Source organism: Rutidosis leptorrhynchoides, chromosome 2, assembly GCF_046630445.1.
Source record: "Rutidosis leptorrhynchoides isolate AG116_Rl617_1_P2 chromosome 2, CSIRO_AGI_Rlap_v1, whole genome shotgun sequence".
NCBI lineage: Eukaryota > Viridiplantae > Streptophyta > Magnoliopsida > Asterales > Asteraceae > Rutidosis > Rutidosis leptorrhynchoides.
In genome coordinates this window covers 281816392-281836404 of record NC_092334.1, presented here as the reverse complement: position 1 = coordinate 281836404, position 20013 = coordinate 281816392, and the positions used below count along the sequence as shown (strand labels likewise).

The window sequence follows — 20013 nt, the reverse complement described above, 5'->3', positions numbered from 1 at the left end:
TGTAGGGATTTAGAGTTCATTAGTGTCAACCTCAAGTCATAGGGTACATTGGTGAGTCTAGACTACAACCGGCATATAGACTTGAAGTAGGACTTGCTTGACTACTTGTGCATTTATACTTGAACTCTTCTAATCGTATCTAACACCTATTTCATCTTAATCTCACGTTGTTTAATTTGATTGACACGCCATCTTGACCTTATGAGGTAATGTCGAATGCACATATGAATTAGGGTAATATAATTGCCGGGATTATATTACAGTGACTCATATGGACGTTCCGACATTATGTCATAAAGAATTTAGGGCGGGTCAAGGAAATCTGTACTTGTGGAGACTCAAATAAACAAACCCACACCACTAGTTGTTACAATAGTAGATACATCAATTTATTGTAGTCCTATTGACCGTTTAATTGTTCTATTGTCCACTGGTACATAGGATATCTGTACTTGTAGAGACAACTGCATCAGAGAGCGTGCTCTCCTCTTTCCTCTTTGGTAGCTATTTGCAGGAACACCAAAATTCGGTTTGGCACCACTATTTGATTAAACAAATAGAATGTTGTGTTCCCTAGGCGTTGACAAAGGATAACACATGTTTGCACATGCGTTAAACTTCTGCATTCGCACGTGGTCTTGTATGGTCACTTGTCAGCCGCCGACACGTGTCCTTTTCTGTTCAACTTTGTCTTTGACTTCTGTTGAATAGTACAATTGATGTAGACCACTCAGGAAACTACTATGCTTGTAATGGAGCATAGCTGTCTCGTGTAGTAAGCTGCATTCCAGCTATGCTGGTTCTTCATTGCTGAGTCACTTAATATTCTTGAATTGCTGGGTACACATCCTGTGCTAATTGAAGAATACTGTCTACCTTGTGCTGGTAGACTAGGCAGCATACTAAATACTTGACACAGCAAAATCTGCTGTCTATACATAAACAAACTTATGCTGGCTGCACATAACATTTTAGTGCAAATAAATTCTGTTTTGTCATAATTAAATCCTTAATTATTTTGGGGACTCAACAATCTCCCCCTATTTGATGATGACAAAACCTATGATATAAAGAGAAAACACTAAAGCAAGCACTAAGGGACCTAAAGAATAATAGGCAACAAATTTGTCCGTTTTAGGTATTTGGCGAATTCATCAAAGACGCTTGAGCGTCTTGGTTCATTGTTCGGAGATTTTTCCTTTCTTTTTTTAGTTGAGTCTTAATCTTCCGTTGTCGGCTAGATTGTATTTCATCTTTTTAGTTTTATTTTGGTTTGACTCTTGTGTTTAGTTAGCCTTGTATCATTGTATGTGGTTTTGCGATCTTCATGTAGGTTTGGTTTGGTTTAGTTATGCTCGGGTTCATTCTTGGTTTGCAAGTTTATTGGACTATTCATTCTTCCGATGATCCTTCATGTTTTATGAAAGTGTTTCCATTTTTTTGCTGGAAAAAAACCCGGACCTTTTCCAAAAGTGAACCTAACTTGAAGTAAGAGAGTATTTTTTGGCTCGGTGTGACGTTATGATCTGAAATATCAAAAAGAGCTCACATATTTTTGATTTTTGATTTATATTATAAAAATAAAATAAATAAAAATAATTCATGATCATATATATAGGCATATGTATGTATATTTTAAGTGAAAAAGGAAACACAAGTGCAAAAGCAAACAGAACCGCAGAAGTGAACAAGCAATTATGTTCGGTGTTTCAACTCTGCGGAACAATGCGCAAAGAATATCTGCGAGAGTGTCCCGGACAATTACTGCAGGTATGTCGGTGCTGCGCGGTTGTTAGCTCCACGAAAATCCGAAGCCTATAAATAGGGAGATTGGCCTCTAATTTTAGGTTGTTGATTCTGTGCAATTGCTAAGGTTTTTATGGTTCGCTTGTGAATACGCCCAAGCCTTAATCATAATCAAACCAAGGTAATGTGATCAAGACCGGGACATGGTGATTGATCACTTGAATCTAAGTGAAAGACGATCATAAGGTCCCAAAAAACATTATCAACACCACCATCCACCCCTCATTGCACTCAACTCCTAAATTAGATCTTAGCATCTAATTTAGGATTGATCAATTGGCGCCATCCGTGGGACATGAATTAAAAATTGAATTTGATAAATCTATTCTGCGTAATTGAATGATTTAATTGCGAATTCAATTATGTTTATGTTCTTGTTCATTGATTTACAGGTCTCTACAGTTCATTGAAGATATTAAGCTAAAATGACAACGCAAAACAAAAAGAAGAATAGTAATACGGCTGATATTTGTTATTTTCGAAGTTCAACGTCATTTGATTTTCAAACAAGTCATGAGGTCAGTAGGAAAACAAAAGATTTGCTTGCTAAAACATCGGGAAATGCTATCTCGAATGAAGGAACGCAACAAAGTGTTGTCACTGAAAAGGCAATTGCAGCCAAACGCAACACTCAACAAGCTGTAAGTCAGCGCGAAGAAAATTTTACGAAGGCCAATTCTACTAATTCCAAAGCAAATGCAGATAAAAGTTCAGCAGGCGAAAGCGTTGTAAATGATGCAAACAATAATGCAGCAAATGATGCAGCAGTTAGAACTGAAAAACGTGTTATAACGCCTTTAGAGGCTCGAAAATTACTTCAAGAGAAGGGAATTGACCTTCATATTCCTTTAAATTACGAGTGGTGGCTTAATGACACGTTGACGCATAAGAAGCAATTGATCATAAACAGCGATGACTTGATTGAAGATGCACATGATCGCAGTCCGTTTGGGTCGCCTGTGATGCTTTTATAAAAAGGCGAAACATTCAAAGGTTCAGCGCCAACTCTGATAATTCAGAGAGTGATCCAGAAATCATAGAAATGACACGAGTAAAGCACAGAAGGCCTGGAACACCAATTCCAAATTATTTTGAAGAGGGTGAAAACTCGCAAACTATAGAAAAGGAGAATGCACAGTTATTTTTTAATGATATGTTCAGAAAGATCGCGCCGAAAGAAATGCAGCATAAATTTGATCAACCTGATGTTATTTAGAAAATGATTGAAAGATATTGCGCAAAGGCAAAAGAAACGCGAACAAAAATAGCGACAGAAATAACTTTGGTGACCGACAAGTTCGTCCTGCATATTTCTGATTATCCAATAACGACACCGCCAATTGTACCCGCCACTATGGGCGTATATTCCGGCTTAACCGATCCACTGGACTTCTTACAACGGTTCGAAGGAGTTGTGAGCACGTACAATTGGGACGAGCCTGTCGCATGCAGAGTTTTCTCGATGGTATTACAGGGCTTAGCGCGGGAATGGTTTCACAATTCAAGCGCGCGAAGTATTGCAGGCTTTATAGATCTACAGGAAAAGTTCTTGTTGCAATTTCAAAATTTGTTGCCACAAAAAAAGACGCACATTAGGTGCCATGACATCAAGCAAGGCTTCAAAGAGATGCTAGGTGGCTTGTTAACGCGTTATGTTTATGAATGTCAGAAAACACCAAACCTGCAAGAGGATCAAAAGATCTCTAGTTTCGTTCACGCAATTAATCAGCAAAAACATACAACGTTAGTGCGGAGACTGCGCAGATATGTCCCGCAAACCTTTGCAAAGGTTATGCAAGAGGCTTATGATTACATTAGATGTGGTGAAGATAGCAACATTATGCAAAACTGTAATTAGGGAAAAGAAAGGAGCTGGCGAGATGATCATGATTATTATTGAGATGGTAATCAAGATAATTACCACGATAACAATCGTGGATCAGGCTTTCAGCAAAGAAACAATAATGGCGGTTATCAACGTAATGATCGACAGCGCAACAATGGTGATAATGGTAACCATGGGTACAACAATCGCAATTCATAAAGAAAATGGAGTAGTGATTCTTTTGATATAGTTCAGACGTTATCTAACACGCCAAAAGAGATTTTGATGCAAGAAAGGATCGCGAAAGCTTTCCCCGATCCACCACCGCTGTCAGAAAAACAACAGACGCGAGTTTTGTGTTTTCCATGATGACTATGGTCATGAAACAAACTGATGCCGCGATCTGGTTGAGTTGATTGCAGAAGCAACAACGCAGGGCAAATTGAATCACCTATTAACTGATAAAGCAAATTCTACAGATGCAATGATTGCGCCGTGTATGAATAACACGCCAAAGACGCCGAATGTAAATGCAACTGTTCAACAAGAGCGAAAAGCTCCTGCTGTTAAAAATTTGGGTGCAAAATTTGTTGGAAAAAAGGAAAATTTACAGGAAATTAAAGTGATTAATATGGGGCAAATAGCCAACATTACGAAGAAAAGAAAAGCTGAGGAAGTTCTTGAAAAATGGCAATTTGCGCCAATAACTTTTCCGCTCGTACAACACTGCGAATTGTCAGAAGAGCCTGTAATCATCTCATGTAAGATTGCAGACTCAACAATTCTTATCCAGAAAGTGCATATTGACACTGGAAGCAGTGTTGATGTCATATATGAACAATGTTTCAATAAATTGCCAGATGACATTAAATTAAAACTTTAACCAACCGTAGTATCGCTCTCTGGATTTTCGGGAAAAGCAACGTGGCCTTTGGGGCAATTGGAATCAGATGTTGAGTTAACTGATGAGGTGGATGCAAAAAGGATGCGAAAGGCGATTTTAAATTTGTATGTTATGCGGTATACTTCACGTTTTAATATCCTTCTGGGATGCACAGCGCTATGCAAATTGGGTGTTATTCCATCCACAATTCATGGAATGGTTAAGTTCACAACATGCAAAGGCATAGCAACAGTAAAATCTGCCGAAAGTGAGCCAATGTGTGCGTTAGTCACTGCGCAGGAAAATGTGAAATGTCCCGTTCTTATTGATTAAAAACGTTCCATATTAATTGATTTCGTTGAGAGGTTTTGACCTCTATATGAGACGTTTTTCAAAGACTGCATTCATTTTTAAAACAAACCATAACCTTTATTTCATAAATTAAGGTTTAAAAAGCTTTACGTAGATTATCAAATAATGATAATCTAAAATATCCTGTTTACACACGACCATTACATAATGGTTTACAATACAAATATGTTACATCGAAATCAGTATCTTGAATGCAGTTTTTACACAATATCATACAAAAATGGACTCCAAATCTTGTCCTTATTTTAGTATGCAACAGCGGAAGCTCTTAGTATTCACATGAGAATAAACATGCTTTAAACGTCAACAAAAATGTTGGTGAGTTATAGGTTTAACCTATATATATCAAATCGCAACAATAGACCACAAGATTTCATATTTCAATACACATCCCATACATAGAGATAAAAAATCATTCATATGGTGAACACCTGGTAACCGACATTAACAAGATGCATATATAAGAATATCCCCATCATTCCGGGACACCCTTCGGATATGATATAAATTTCGAAGTACTAAAGCATCCGGTACTTTGGATGTGGTTTGTTAGGCCCAATAGATCTATCTTTAGGATTCGCGTCAATTAGGGTGTCTGTTCCCTAATTCTTAGATTACCAGACTTAATAAAAAGGGGCATATTCGATTTCGATAATTCAACCATAGAATGTAGTTTCACGTACTTTTGTCTATTTTGTAAATCATTTATAAAACTTGCATGTATTCTCATCCCAAAAATATTAGATTTAAAAGTGGGACTATAACTCACTTTCACAGATTTTTACTTCGTCGGGAAGTAAGACTTGGCCACTGGTCAATTCACGAACCTATAACAAATATGTACATATATATCAAAGTATGTTCAAAATATATTTATAACACTTTTAATACATTTTGATGTTTTAAGTTTATTAAGTCAGTTGTCCTCGTTAGTAACCTACAACTAGTTGTCCACAGTTAGATGTATAGAAATGAATCGATATATATTATCTTGAATCAATCCACGACCCAGTGTATACATATCTCAGTATTGATCACAACTCAAACTATATATATTTTGGAATCAACCTCAACCCTGTATAGCTAACTCCAACATTCACATATAGAGTGTCTATGGTTGTTCCGAAATATATATAGATGTGTCGACATGATAGGTCGAAACATTGTATACGTGTCTATGGTATCTCAAGATTACATAATATACAATACAAGTTGATTAAGTTATGGTTGGAATAGATTTGTTACCAATTTTCACGTAGCTAAAATGAGAAAAATTATCCAATCTTGTTTTACCCATAACTTCTTCATTTTAAATCCGTTTTGAGTGAATCAAATTGCTATGGTTTCATATTGAACTCTATTTTATGAATCCAAACAGAAAAAGTATAGGTTTATTGTCAGAAAAATAAGTTACAAGTCGTTTTTGTAAAGGTAGTCATTTCAGTCGAAAGAACGGCGTCTAGATGACCATTTTAGAAAACATACTTCCATTTTGAGTTAACCATAATTTTTGGATATAGTTTCATGTTCATAATAAAAATCATTTTCCCAGAATAACAACTTTTAAATCAAAGTTTATCATAGTTTTTAATTAACTAACCCAAAACAGCCCGCGGTGTTACTACGACGGCGTAAATCCGGTTTTACGTTGTTTTTCGTGTTTCCAGGTTTTAAATCATTAAGTTAGCATATCATATAGATATAGAACATGTGTTTATTTGATTTTAAAAGTCAAGTTAGAAGGATTAACTTTTATTTGCGAACAAGTTTAGAATTAACTAAACTATGTTCTAGTGATTACAAGTTTAAACCTTCGAATAAGATAGCTTTATATGTATGAATTGAATGATGTTATGAACATCATTACTACCTAAAGTTCTTTGGATAAACCTACTGGAAATGAGAAAAATAGATCTAGCTTCAAAGGATCCTTGGATGGTTTGAAAGTTCTTGAAGCAGAATCATGACACGAAAACAATTTCAAGTAAGATTTCCACTCGAAATAAGATTGTTATAGTTATAGAAATTGAATTAAAGTTTTAATATGATTATTACCTTGTATTAGAAAGATAACCTACTGTAAGTAACAAAGATTTCTTGATCTTGGATGATTACTTGGAATGGATTTAGAAAACTTGGAAGTAAACTTGCAATCTTGGAAGTATTCTTGATTTTATGAAACTAGAACTTTTGGAATTTATGAAGAACACTTAGAACTTGAAGATAGAACTTGAGAGAGATCAATTAGATGAAAAAAATTGAAGAATGAAAGTGTTTTTAGGTGTTTTTGATCGTTGGTGTATGGATTAGATATACAGGATATATAATTTTGTTTTCATGTAAATAAGTCATGAATGATTACTCATATTTTTGTAATTTTATGAGATATTTCATGCTAGTTGCCAAATGATGGTTTTCACATGTGTTAGGTGACTCACATGGGCTGCTAAGAGCTGATCATTGGAGTGTATATACCAATAGTACATACATCTAAAAGCTGTGTATTGTACGAGTACGAATACGGGTGCATACGAGTAGAATTGTTGATGAAACTGAACGAGGGTGTAATTGTAAGCATTTTTGTTAAGTAGAAGTATTTTGATAAGTGTCTTTAAGTCTTTCAAAAGTGTATGAATACATATTAAAGCACTACATGTATATACATTTTAACTGAGTCGTTAAGTCATCGTTAGTCGTTACATGTAAATGTTGTTTTGAAACCTTTAGGTTAACGATCTTGTTGAATGTTGTTAACCCATTGTTTATTATAACAAATGAGATGTTAAATTGTTATATTATCATGATATTATGATATATAATATATCTTAGTATGATATATATACAGTTAAATGTCGTTACAACGATAATCGTTATATATATGTCTCGTTTCGAAATCATTAAGTTAGTAGTCTTATTTTTACATATGTATTTCATTGTTAATACACTTAATAATATATTTACTTATCATTTAACATAATTAACCAAGTGTATCAATATCTTAATATGATTCATATGTACCTAGTAAGATGTTGTTATAACGATAATCGTTATATATATCGTTTTCGAGTTTCTTAAATTAATAGTCTCATATTTATGTATATAACTCATTGTTAAAATACCTAATGAGATAAATACTTATAATAAAATCATGTTAACTGTATATATAACCATATATATGTCATCGTATAGTTTTTACAAGTTTTGACGTTCGTGAATCACCGGTCAACTTGGGTGGTCAATTGTCTATATGAAACCTATTTCAATTAATCAAGTCTTAACAAGTTTGATTTCTTAACATGTTGGAAACACTTAATCATGTAAATAACAATTTCATTTAATATATATATAAACATGGAAAAGTTCGGGTCACTACAGTACCTACCCGTTAAATAAATTTCGTCCCGAAATTTTAAGTAGTTGGAGGTGTTGACGTATCTTCTGGAAATAAATGCGGGTATTTCTTCTTCATCTGATCTTCACGCTCCCAGGTGAACTCGGGTCCTCTACGAGCATTCCAACGAACCTTAACAATCGGTATCTTTTTTTGTTTAAGTCTCTTAACCTCACGATGCATTATTTCGACGGGTTCTTCAATGAATTGAAGTTTTTCATTGATTTGGATTTCGTCCAACGGAATAGTGAGATCTTCTTTAGCAAAACATTTCTTCAAATTTGAGACGTGGAAAGTGTTATGTACAGTCGCGAGTTGTTGAGGTAGCTCCAGTTGGTAAGCTACTGGTCCGACACGATCTATAATCTTGAATGGTCCAATGTACCTTGGATTTAGTTTCCCCTGTTTTCCAAATCGAACAACGCCTTTCCAAGGTGAAACCTTAAGCATGACCATTTCTCCAATTTCAAACTCTATATCTTTTCTTTTACTGTCCGCGTAGCTCTTTTGTCGACTCTGGGCGGTTTTCAATCTTTGTTGAATTTGGATGATTTTCTTGGTAGTTTCTTGTATTATCTCCGTACCCGTAATCTGTTTATCCCCCACTTCACTCCAACAAATCGTAGACCTGCACTTTCTACCATAAAGTGCTTCAAACGGCGCCATCTCAATGCTTGAATGGTAGCTGTTGTTGTAGGAAAATTCTGCTAACAGTAGATGTCGATCCCAACTGTTTCCAAAATCAATAACACATGCTCGTAGCATGTCTTCAAGCGTTTGTATCGTCCTTTCACTCTGCCCATCAGTTTGTGGATGATAGGCAGTACTCATATCTAGACGAGTTCCTAATGCTTGCTGTAATGTCTGCCAGAATCTTGAAATAAATCTGCCATCCCTATCAGAGATAATAGAGATTGGTATTCCATGTCTGGAGATGACTTCCTTCAAATATAGTCGTGCTAACTTCTCCATCTTGTCATCTTCTCTTATTGGCAGGAAGTGTGCTGACTTGGTGAGACGATCAACTATTACTCAAATAGTATCATAACCACTTGCAGTCCTTGGCAATTTAGTAATAAAATCCATGGTAATGTTTTCCCATTTCTATTCCGGGATTTCAGGTTGTTGTAGTAGACCTGATGGTTTCTGATGTTCAGCTTTGACCTTAGAACACGTCAAACATTCTCCTACATATTTAGCAATATCGGCTTTCATACCTCGCCACCAAAAATGTTTCTTAAGATCCTTGTACATCTTCCCCGTTCCAGGATGTATTGAGTATCTGGTTTTATGAGCTTCTCTAAGTACCATTTCTCTCATATCTCCAAATTTTGGTACCCAAATTCTTTCAGCCCTATACCGGGTTCCGTCTTCCCGAATATTAAGATGCTTCTCCGATCCTTTGGGTATTTCATCCTTTAAATTTCCCCCTTTTAAAACTCCTTGTTGCGCCTCCTTTATTTGAGTAGTAAGGTTAGTGTGAATCATTATATTCATAGATTTTACTCGAATGGGTTCTCTGTCCTTTCTGCTCAAGGCGTCGGCTACCACATTTGCCTTCCCCGGGTGGTAATGAATCTCAAAGTCGTAATCATTCAATAATTCAATCCACCTACGCTGCCTCATATTCAGTTGTTTCTAATTAAATATGTGTTGAAGACTTTTGTGGTCGGTATATATAATACTTTTGACCCCATATAAGTAGTGCCTCCAAGTCTTTAATGCAAAAACAACCGCGCCTAATTCCAAATCATGCGTCGTATAATTTTGTTCATGAATCTTCAATTGTCTAGACGCATAAGCAATCACATTCGTCCGTTGCATTAATACACAACCGAGACCTTGCTTTGATGCGTCACAATAAATCACAAAATCATCATTCCCTTCAGGCAATGACAATATAGGTGCCGTAGTTAGCTTTTTCTTCAATAATTGAAACGCCTTCTCTTGTTCATCCTTCCATTCAAATTTCTTCCCTTTATGCGTTAATGCAGTCAAGGGTTTTGCTATTTTGGAGAAATCTTGGATGAATCTTCTGTAGTAACCAGCCAATCCTAAAAATTGACGTATATGCTTCGGAGTTTTTGGGGTTTCCCACTTTTCAACGGTTTCGATCTTTGCCGGGTCCACCTGGATACCTTCTTTGTTCACTATGTGACCGAGGAATTGAACTTCTTCCAACCAAAATGCACACTTTGAAAACTTAGCGTACAGTTTTTCTTTCCTCAATACTTCTAGCACTTTTTCTCAAATGTTCTTCATGCTCTTGATCATTCTTTGAGTAAATAAGTATGTCATCGATGAAAACAATGACAAACTTGTCAAGATATGGCCCACACACTCGGTTCATAAGGTCCATGAACACAGCTGGTGCGTTAGTCAACCCAAATGACATAACCATAAACTCGTAATGACCATATCGCGTCCTAAAAGCAGTTTTCGGAATATCATCCTCCTTTACTCGCATTTGATGATATCCAGAACGTAAATCAATCTTTGAATAAACTGACGAGCCTTGTAGTTGATCAAATAAGTCATCAATTCTCGGCAGTGGATAACGGTTTTTGATGGTAAGTTTGTTCAACTCTCTGTAGTCAATACACAACCTAAATGTACCATCCTTCTTCTTGACAAACAAAACAGGAGCTCCCCATGGTGATGTGCTTGGTCGAATGAAACCACGTTCTAATAGTTCTTGTAGTTGGCTTTGCAGTTCTTTCATCTCGCTGGGTGCGAGTCTATAAGGAGCACGAGCTATTGGGGCAGCTCCTGGTACAAGATCTATTTGAAATTCAACAGATCGATGTGGAGGTAGTCCCGGTAATTCTTTCGGAAATACATCGGGAAATTCTTTTGCGACGGGAACATCATTGATGCTCTTTTCTTCAGTTTATACTTTCTTGACGTGTGCTAGAATAGCATAGCAACCTTTTCTTATTAGTTTTTGTGCCTTCAAATTACTAGTAAGATGTAGCTTCATGTTGCCCTTTTCTCCGTACACCATTAAGGGTTCTCCTTCTTCTCGTACAATGCGAATTGCATTTTTATAACATACGATCTCTGCTTTCACCTTCTTCAGCCAGTCCATGCCAACTATTACATCAAAACTCCCTAACTCTACTGGTATCAAATCAATCTTAAATATTTCGCTACCCAGTTTAATTTCTCGATTCCGGCATATATTATCTGCTGAAATTAATTTACCGTTTGCTAATTCGAGTAAAAATTTACTATCCAACGGCGTCAATGGACAACTTAATTTAGCACAAAAATCTCTACTCATATAGCTTCTATCTGCACCCGAATCAAATAAAACGTAAGCAGATTTATTGTCAATAAGAAATGTACCCGTAACAAGCTCCGGGTCTTCCTGTGCCTCTGCCGCATTAATATTGAAAACTCTTCCGCGGCCTTGTCCATTCGTGTTCTCCTGGTTCGGGCAATTTCTAATAATGTGGCCCGGTTTTCCACATTTATAACAAACTACATTGGCATAACTTGCTCCGACAATACTTGCTCCACCATTACTCGTTTCGACACCATTTGTTCCTTTCGTTCTGTTAACCCCTGGTCCGTAGACCTCACACTTCACCGCGCTATGACCATTTCTTTTACACTTGTTGCAAAATTTGGTGCAGAACCCCGAGTGATACTTTTCACACCTTTGGCATAGCTGCTTCTGATTGTTGTTGTTGTTCCAGTTATTATTGTTGTTGGGATGATTGTTGTAGTTGCTGCTGCTGCTGCTGTTATTGTTGTTGTTGTTGTTGTTGTTATTGTTGTTGTTGTTGTTGTTGTTGTTGTTGTTGTTGGGCCGTTTGTTGTAGTTGCGATTGATGTTGCGATTGTTGGGATAATTGTTGCGATTATTATTGTAATTGATGTTGTTGTTGTATTGGTGATTCTTATCACCGTTTTCCTCCCACTTTCTTTTGACTTGCTTCACATTGGCCTCTTCAGCCGTCTGTTCTTTAATTCTTTCCTCAATCTGGTTCACTAGTTTGTGAGCCATTCTACATGCCTGTTGTATGGAGGCGGGCTCGTGTGAACTTATATCTTCTTGGATTCTTTCCAGTAATCCTTTCACAAACGCGTCGATCTTCTCTTCCTCATCTTCGAACGCTCCCGGACACAATAGGCACAATTCTGTGAATCGTCTTTCGTACGTGGTAATATCAAATCCTTGGGTTCGTAACCCTCTAAGTTTTGTCTTGAGCTTATTGACCTCGGTTCTGGGACGGTACTTCTCGTTCATCAAGTTCTTGAATGCTGACCACTGTAGTGTGTACGCATCATCTTGTCCCACTTGCTCTAGATAGGTATTCCACCATGTTAACGCATAACCTGTGAAGGTATGCGTAGCGTACTTCACTTTGTCCTCTTCAGTACACTTACTTATGGCAAACACCGATTCGACCTTCTCGGTCCACCGTTTCAATCCGATCGGTCCTTCGGTTCCATCAAATTCCAAAGGTTTGCAGGCAGTGAATTCTTTGTAGGTGCATCCTACACGATTTCCTGTACTGCTAGATGCAAGGTTATTGTTGGTATGTAGTGCAGCCTGTACTGCGGCTATGTTTGAAGCTAGAAAAGTACGGAATTCCTCTTCATTCATATTCACGGTGCGTCGAGTAGTCGGTGCCATTTCCTTCAAAATAGTCAAATGGAACAAGTTAATCATACAGAATATTAAGAGTAGTTAATAGTATTTCGTAGCATAATATGAACTCATTTATAAAAGCTTTTTCTTCATATTAGCGTTTTATAAGTTTAAATTCGGGTAGTACCTACCCGTTAAGTTCATACTTAGTAGCTAATATACAATTCAACTACTACAATTCTATATGAAAAACTGATTATAATAATATTTCGCGTTCAAACTTTTATATAATATTTTACAAACTTACAATACCGCTTATTTTACATAAAGCATGAAATATAGCACACAATAACTTTGATACAAGATAGTTGTGAAGATAATTGTAGCTAGTACACAAGTAATTCAGCAAAGGCAATAAAGACACGTAATTCATACGTCCAGAAACAAGTCATGCATTCTGGTTTTACTAGGACTACTTCCCATCCTTGGTCTTGTGGAACATAACCGTTATGGCCGTTGATAAGACAGCGTGTTGTAACGTCGTCAAAGGGACGAGGGTTAGGTAATATCCAACAGTCCCTTAACAATCTAAAAACCTCATTTCTTACTCCAATTACCAAATCCGTCACTTGTGGAAACGTTTTGTTTAATAGTTGTAGCCCGATGTTCTTGTTCTCACTTTGGTGAGAAGCGAACATTACTAAGCTGTAAGCATAACATGCTTCTTTATGTTGCATGTTAGCCACTTTTTCTAAATCACGAAGTCCTATATTCGGATATATTGAGTCAAAATAATTTCTTAACCCGTTGCGTAAAATAGCATTTGGGTTCCCTGCAATATATGCGTCAAAGTAAACACATCGTAACTTACGGATTTCCCAATGTGATATCCCCCATCTTTCGAACGAAAGCCTTTTATAAACCAAGGAATTCTTGGAACATTCTTCGAATGTCTTACAAACTGATTTCGCCGTAAATAGTTGTGCCGAAGAATTCTGACCGACTCTAGACAAGATTTCATCAATCATGTCTCCGGGTAGGTCTCTTAAAATATTGGGTTGTCTATCCATTTTGTGTTTTTATAATGTAAAATAGACAAGAGTTAGATTCATAAAAAAAATACTTATTAATACAAGCAATTTTTACATATATCATAAAGCATAAGCACACTATATTACATATATTACACCACACGAATACAACTATCTTATTTCGACTCGCTCATTTCTTCTTCTTCGGTTTTGGTTCATTTTGACAAGTTTCTAGGGATATATGATGTTCCCCTAATACGAGCCGTCGTTTTCCACATTGGTTTAGAAAAACCTGGTGGTTTAGAGGTTCCCGGGTCATTGTTACAACTTAAGGGCTTCGGGGGTTGACGATACATATAAAGTTCATCGGGGTTGGAATTAGATTTCTCTATTTTTATGCCCTTTCCCTTATTATTTTCTTTTGCTTTTTTTAAATTCAGTTGGGGTAATTTCTATAACATCATCGGAATTCTCGTCGGAATCCGATTCATCGGAGAATTGGTAATCCTCCCAATATTTTGCTTCCATGGCGGAAACACCATTGACCATAATTAACCTTGGTCGGTTGGTTGAGGATTTTCTTTTACTTAACCGTTTTATTATTTCCCCCACCGGTTCTATTTCCTCCTCCGGTTCCTCCTCTTCCGGTTCTGATTCTTCTTTCGGTTCTGATTCTTCTTCCGATTCTTCTTCAGGAACTTGTGAATCAGTCCAATATATATTCGACTCTTCGTTATTATTAGGTGAGTCAATGGGATTTGTGCTAGAGGTAGACATCTATCACACAATATCAAACATGTTAAGAGATTAATATATCACATAATATATACATGTTAATAATATATAGTTTCCAACAAAAATGTTAAGCAATCATTTTTAAAGAAAACACGGTCGAAGTCCAGACTCACTAATGCATCCTAACAAACTCGATAAGACACACTAATGCAAATTTTCTGGTTCTCTAAGACCAACGCTCGGATACCAACTGAAATGTCCCGTTCTTATTGATTAAAAACGTTCCATATTAATTGATTTCGTTGCGAGGTTTTGACCTCTATATGAGACGTTTTTCAAAGACTGCATTCATTTTTAAAACAAACCATAACCTTTATTTCATAAATAAAGGTTTAAAAAGGTTTACGTAGATTATCAAATAATGATAATCTAAAATATCCCGTTTACACACGACCATTACATAATGGTTTACAATACAATTATGTTACATCGAAATCAGTTTCTTGAATGCAGTTTTTACACAATATCATACAAACATGGACTCCAAATCTTGTCCTTATTTTAGTATGCAACAGCGGAATCTCTTAGTATTCACCTGAGAATAAACATGCTTTAAACGTCAACAAAAATGTTGGTGAGTTATAGGTTTAACCTATATATATCAAATCGTAACAATAGACCACAAGATTTCATATTTCAATACACATCCCATACATAGAGATAAAAAAATCATTCATATGGTGAACACCTGGTAACCGACATTAACAAGATGCATATATAAGAATATCCCCATTATTCCGGGACACCCTTCGGATATGATATAAATTTCGAAGTACTAAAGCATACGGTACTTTGGATGGGGTTTGTTAGGCCCAATAGATCTATCTTTAGGATTCGCGTCAATTAGGGTGTCTGTTCCCTAATTCTTAGATTACAAGACTTAATAAAAAGGGGCATATTCGATTTCGATAATTCAACCATAGAATGTAGTTTCACGTACTTGTGTCTATTTTGTAAATCATTTATAAAACCTGCATGTATTTTCATCTCAAAAATATTAGATTTAAAAGTGGGACTATAACTCACTTTCACAGATTTTTACTTCGTCGGGAAGTAAGACTTGGCCACTGGTCGATTCACGAACCTATAACAAATATGTACATATATATCAAAGTATGTTCAAAATATATTTACAATACTTTTAATACATTTTGATGTTTTAAGTTTATTAAGTCAGTTGTCCTCGTTAGTAACCTACAACTAGTTGTCCACAGTTAGATATACAGAAATAAATCGATATATATTATCTTGAATCAATCCACGACCCAGTGTATACATATCTCAGTATTGATCACAACTCAAACTATATATATTTTGGAATCAACCTCAACCCTGTATAGCTAACTCCAACATTCACATATAGAGTGTCTATGGTTGTTCCGTAATATATATAGATGTGTCGACATGATAGGTCGAAACATTGTATGCGTGTCTATGGTATCTCAAGATTACATAATATACAATACAAGTTGATTAAGTTATGGTTGGAATAGATTTGTTACCAATTTTCACGTAGCTAAAATGAGAAAAATTATCCAATTTTGTTTTACCCATAACTTCTTCATTTTAAATCCGTTTTGAGTGAATCAAATTGCTATGGTTTTATTTTGAACTCTATTTTATGAATCTAAACAGAAAAAGTATAGGTTTATAGTCAGAAAAATAAGTTACAAGTCGTTTTTGTAAAGGTAGTCATTTCAGTCGAAAGAACGACGTCTAGATGACCATTTTAGAAAACATACTTCCACTTTGAGTTTAACCATAATTTTGGGATATAGTTTCATGTTCATAATAAAAATCATTTTCCCAGAATAACAACTTTTAAATCAAAGTTTATCATAGTTTTTAATTAACTAACCCAAAATAGCCCGCGGTGTTACTACGACGGCGTAAATCCGGTTTTACGGTGTTTTTCGTGTTTCCAGGTTTTAAATCATTAAGTTAGCATATCATATAGATATAGAACATGTGTTTATTTGATTTTAAAAGTCAAGTTAGAAAGATTAACTTTTATTTGCGAACAAGTTTAGAATTAACTAAACTATGTTCTAGTGATTACAAGTTTAAACCTTCGAATAAGATAGCTTTATATGTATGAATTGAATGATGTTATGAACATCATTACTACTTCAAGTTCCTTGGATAAACCTACTGGAAATGAGGAAAATAGATCTAGCTTCAAAGGATCCTTGGATGGCTTGAAAGTTCGTGAAGCAGAATCATGACACGAAAACAATTTCAAGTAAGATTTCCACTCGAAATAAGATTGTTATAGTTATAGAAATTGAATTAAAGTTTTAATATGATTATTACCTTGTATTAGAAAGATAACCTACTGTAAGTAACAAAGGTTTCTTGATCTTGGATGATTACTTGGAATGGATTTAGAAAACTTGGAAGTAAACTTGCAATCTTGGAAGTATTCTTGATTTTATGAAACTAGAACTTTTGGAATTTATGAAGAACACTTAGAACTTGAAGATAGAACTTGAGAGAGATCAATTAGATGAAGAAAATTGAAGAATGAAAGTGTTTGTAGGTGTTTTTGGTCGTTGGTGTATGGATTAGATATAAAGGATATATAATTTTGTTTTCATGTAAATAAGTCATGAATGATTACTCATATTTTTGTAATTTTATGAGATATTTCATGGTAGTTGCCAAATGATGGTTCCCACATGTGTTAGGTGACTCACATGGGCTGCTAAGAGCTGATCATTGGAGTGTATATACCAATAGTACATACATCTAAAAGCTGTGTATTGTACGAGTACGAATACGGGTGCATACGAGTAGAATTGTTGATGAAACTGAACGAGGATGTAATTGTAAGCATTTTTGTTAAGTAGAAGTATTTTGATAATTGTATTGAAGTCTTTCAAAAGTGTATGAATACATATTAAAACACTACATGTATATACATTTTAACTGAATCGTTAAGTCATCGTTAGTCGTTACATGTAAATGTTGTTTTGAAACCTTTAGGTTAACGATCTTGTTGAATGTTGTTAACCCATTGTTTATTATAACAAATGAGATGTTAAATTGTTATATTATCATGATATTATGATATATAATATATCTTAGTATGATATATATACAGTTAAATGTCGTTACAACGATAATCGTTACATATATGTCTCGTTTTGAAATCATTAAGTTAGTAGTCTTATTTTTACATATGTATTTCATTGTTAATACACTTAATAATATATTTACTTATCATTTAACATAATTAACCAAGTGTATCAATATCTTAATATGATTCATATGTACCTAGTAAGACGTTGTTATAACGATAATCGTTATATATATCGTTTTCAAGTTTCTTAAATTAATAGTCTCATATTTATGTATATAACTCATTGTTAAAATACCTAATGAGATACATACTTATAATAAAATCATGTTAACTGTATATATAACCATATATATGTCATCGTATAGTTTTTACAAGTTTTAACGTTCGTGAATCACCGGTCAACTTGGATGGTCAATTGTCTATATGAAACCTATTTCAATTAATCAAGTCTTAACAAGTTTGATTTCTTAACATGTTGGAAACACTTAATCATGTAAATAACAATTTCATTTAATATATATATAAACATGGAAAAGTTCGGGTCACTACAAAATGTAGGCGTTGAAGGTAATGAGGTGGTAACTAGTTGCATTATTCTAAAGCAAAGTGATGATAGCTTAAGAGAAGTTATGAGTCAACAAACAATCGCAATTGAAGATACCATGTGTGATACGGTTAACTCTACCTAAAATATATCACGAATGGATGGCAATAACAGTTCAACAATGACAACTTTTATGCGTATAATGCATATTTCTGCAGAAAGAATGCGCATGTTTAAAAGGTTCATTTGCATGGTTATGCATGAATTGAAAATTTAATGAATAACAGTGGCAAAGATTCACACTTCATTGCGGTACGCACAGAAATTTGGCAATATTGTTGCAGAAACGGAAACACTTGTGAAAATTTTTTAAAGTTGTTGTCCTATGTGAGAAATATTTGTATGATATTTTTCTTTTTCATGATGAATGTAAGAAATTTGTGCTTAAGGCACATGTGAATAAAAAATAAAGTGTTTGGCAATTGTTATTGAGTATTATGTTCATAATAAATTATGCATATTAAAGTGCGGTAGTAGTAACATAGCGATGGAAAAGCCTGTAAAATTGGAACAAGTATTTTAATTAAGTGTTTGCGAAATGATGAAACCTTATGTATATTAATATTCCCAAGTTGTGAATCGACCCAGCTTAGATGCTTCGCTATAACACATATTTTTGCCCAAGGATCGTTTCGGCGGACTTGGAAGATTTGTAAGGTATATTAAAAATTATACAAGTAAAATATTGTTTCGCTGAAGTAAATCTTTATTATGTGCACAATAATAAATGATTGAATACGCAAAAGACAAGTTTAGCTATTGCGAATAATACATGGAAATAAGCGCTATATAAATATTACAGTTGTAACTGAAATTTAAGAAATGGGGAACTTCATTTAATAATACGTAAAAGAGTTGCATCAAAAAGTTTGTTACAAAAATAAGAGCGCATGTATGCGCAGATAACAGTGCAAAATAGCGTAAATTTTACAATTTCAAATTTATAATATCTTCTGCAGTTATGTCTTCTCTGCGGCAGGCTTCTGATAGCGCGGGAATATCAATTTTTTCAATATCAACTGCGCAGTCTTTATATGCTTCATTAGCATCTTCTAATGGGCATATTTCGTCTTGCACTTCTTTAGGCAAAGGCGTAGAAAGGTCTGTATGCTTAAACAGAAGCTCTAAGAATTCGCATTTTGCAACAATGCATGAAGCCTGCACATAGCTGCAAAATTTTTCAGTTACAGGCACCGAATCCATAATCTTTTGGCTTACCTCGGGTAGATGCTTGACGAACTTGCTAAATTGATCTTCTGCATGCTCTGCTTCCTCGGATGGTTGAGGAATAACGGCAGAAAGCAGTGCATTAGCTTCTTGTGTTCCTTTAGTGCGGTTTGGCACTTTTCAAGATCCCAAGCTAGTTGTGCTTTATCTTGCTCAAGTTGCCGAATCCTAGAACGTAGAACATCACTGGTTGCTTTTTCAGCGCCAAGTGCTGCTAAGGCAGCTTCGCGACGTCTAACACTGTCAACTGTTGAGCAAACAAAATTAAAACAATTTTGAATATTTGTATTTTTTTTGCAGCAACATTGGTAAGTCTTTGATATTCATTTTGGATATCCTGCGTTGTTGCATCTTGTAGAAGTTTAAGCTGATCTGCAGCTGCATCATCGCTCACATT

The 20013-nt window shown here is 35.2% G+C and overlaps 1 protein-coding gene across 1 annotated transcript; it reads left to right on the top strand.

The window, feature by feature from the left end:
• The first annotated feature begins 3025 nt into the window (after positions 1-3025).
• LOC139888697 (uncharacterized) lies at positions 3026-18691 on the top strand. The gene is made up of 5 exons (XM_071871691.1): positions 3026-3656; positions 3750-3818; positions 4054-4473; positions 4525-4820; positions 18617-18691. Exons 1-5 carry the CDS (start codon positions 3026-3028, stop codon positions 18689-18691), a joined length of 1491 nt encoding a protein of 496 aa, XP_071727792.1.
• The last annotated feature ends 1322 nt before the right edge of the window (positions 18692-20013 follow it).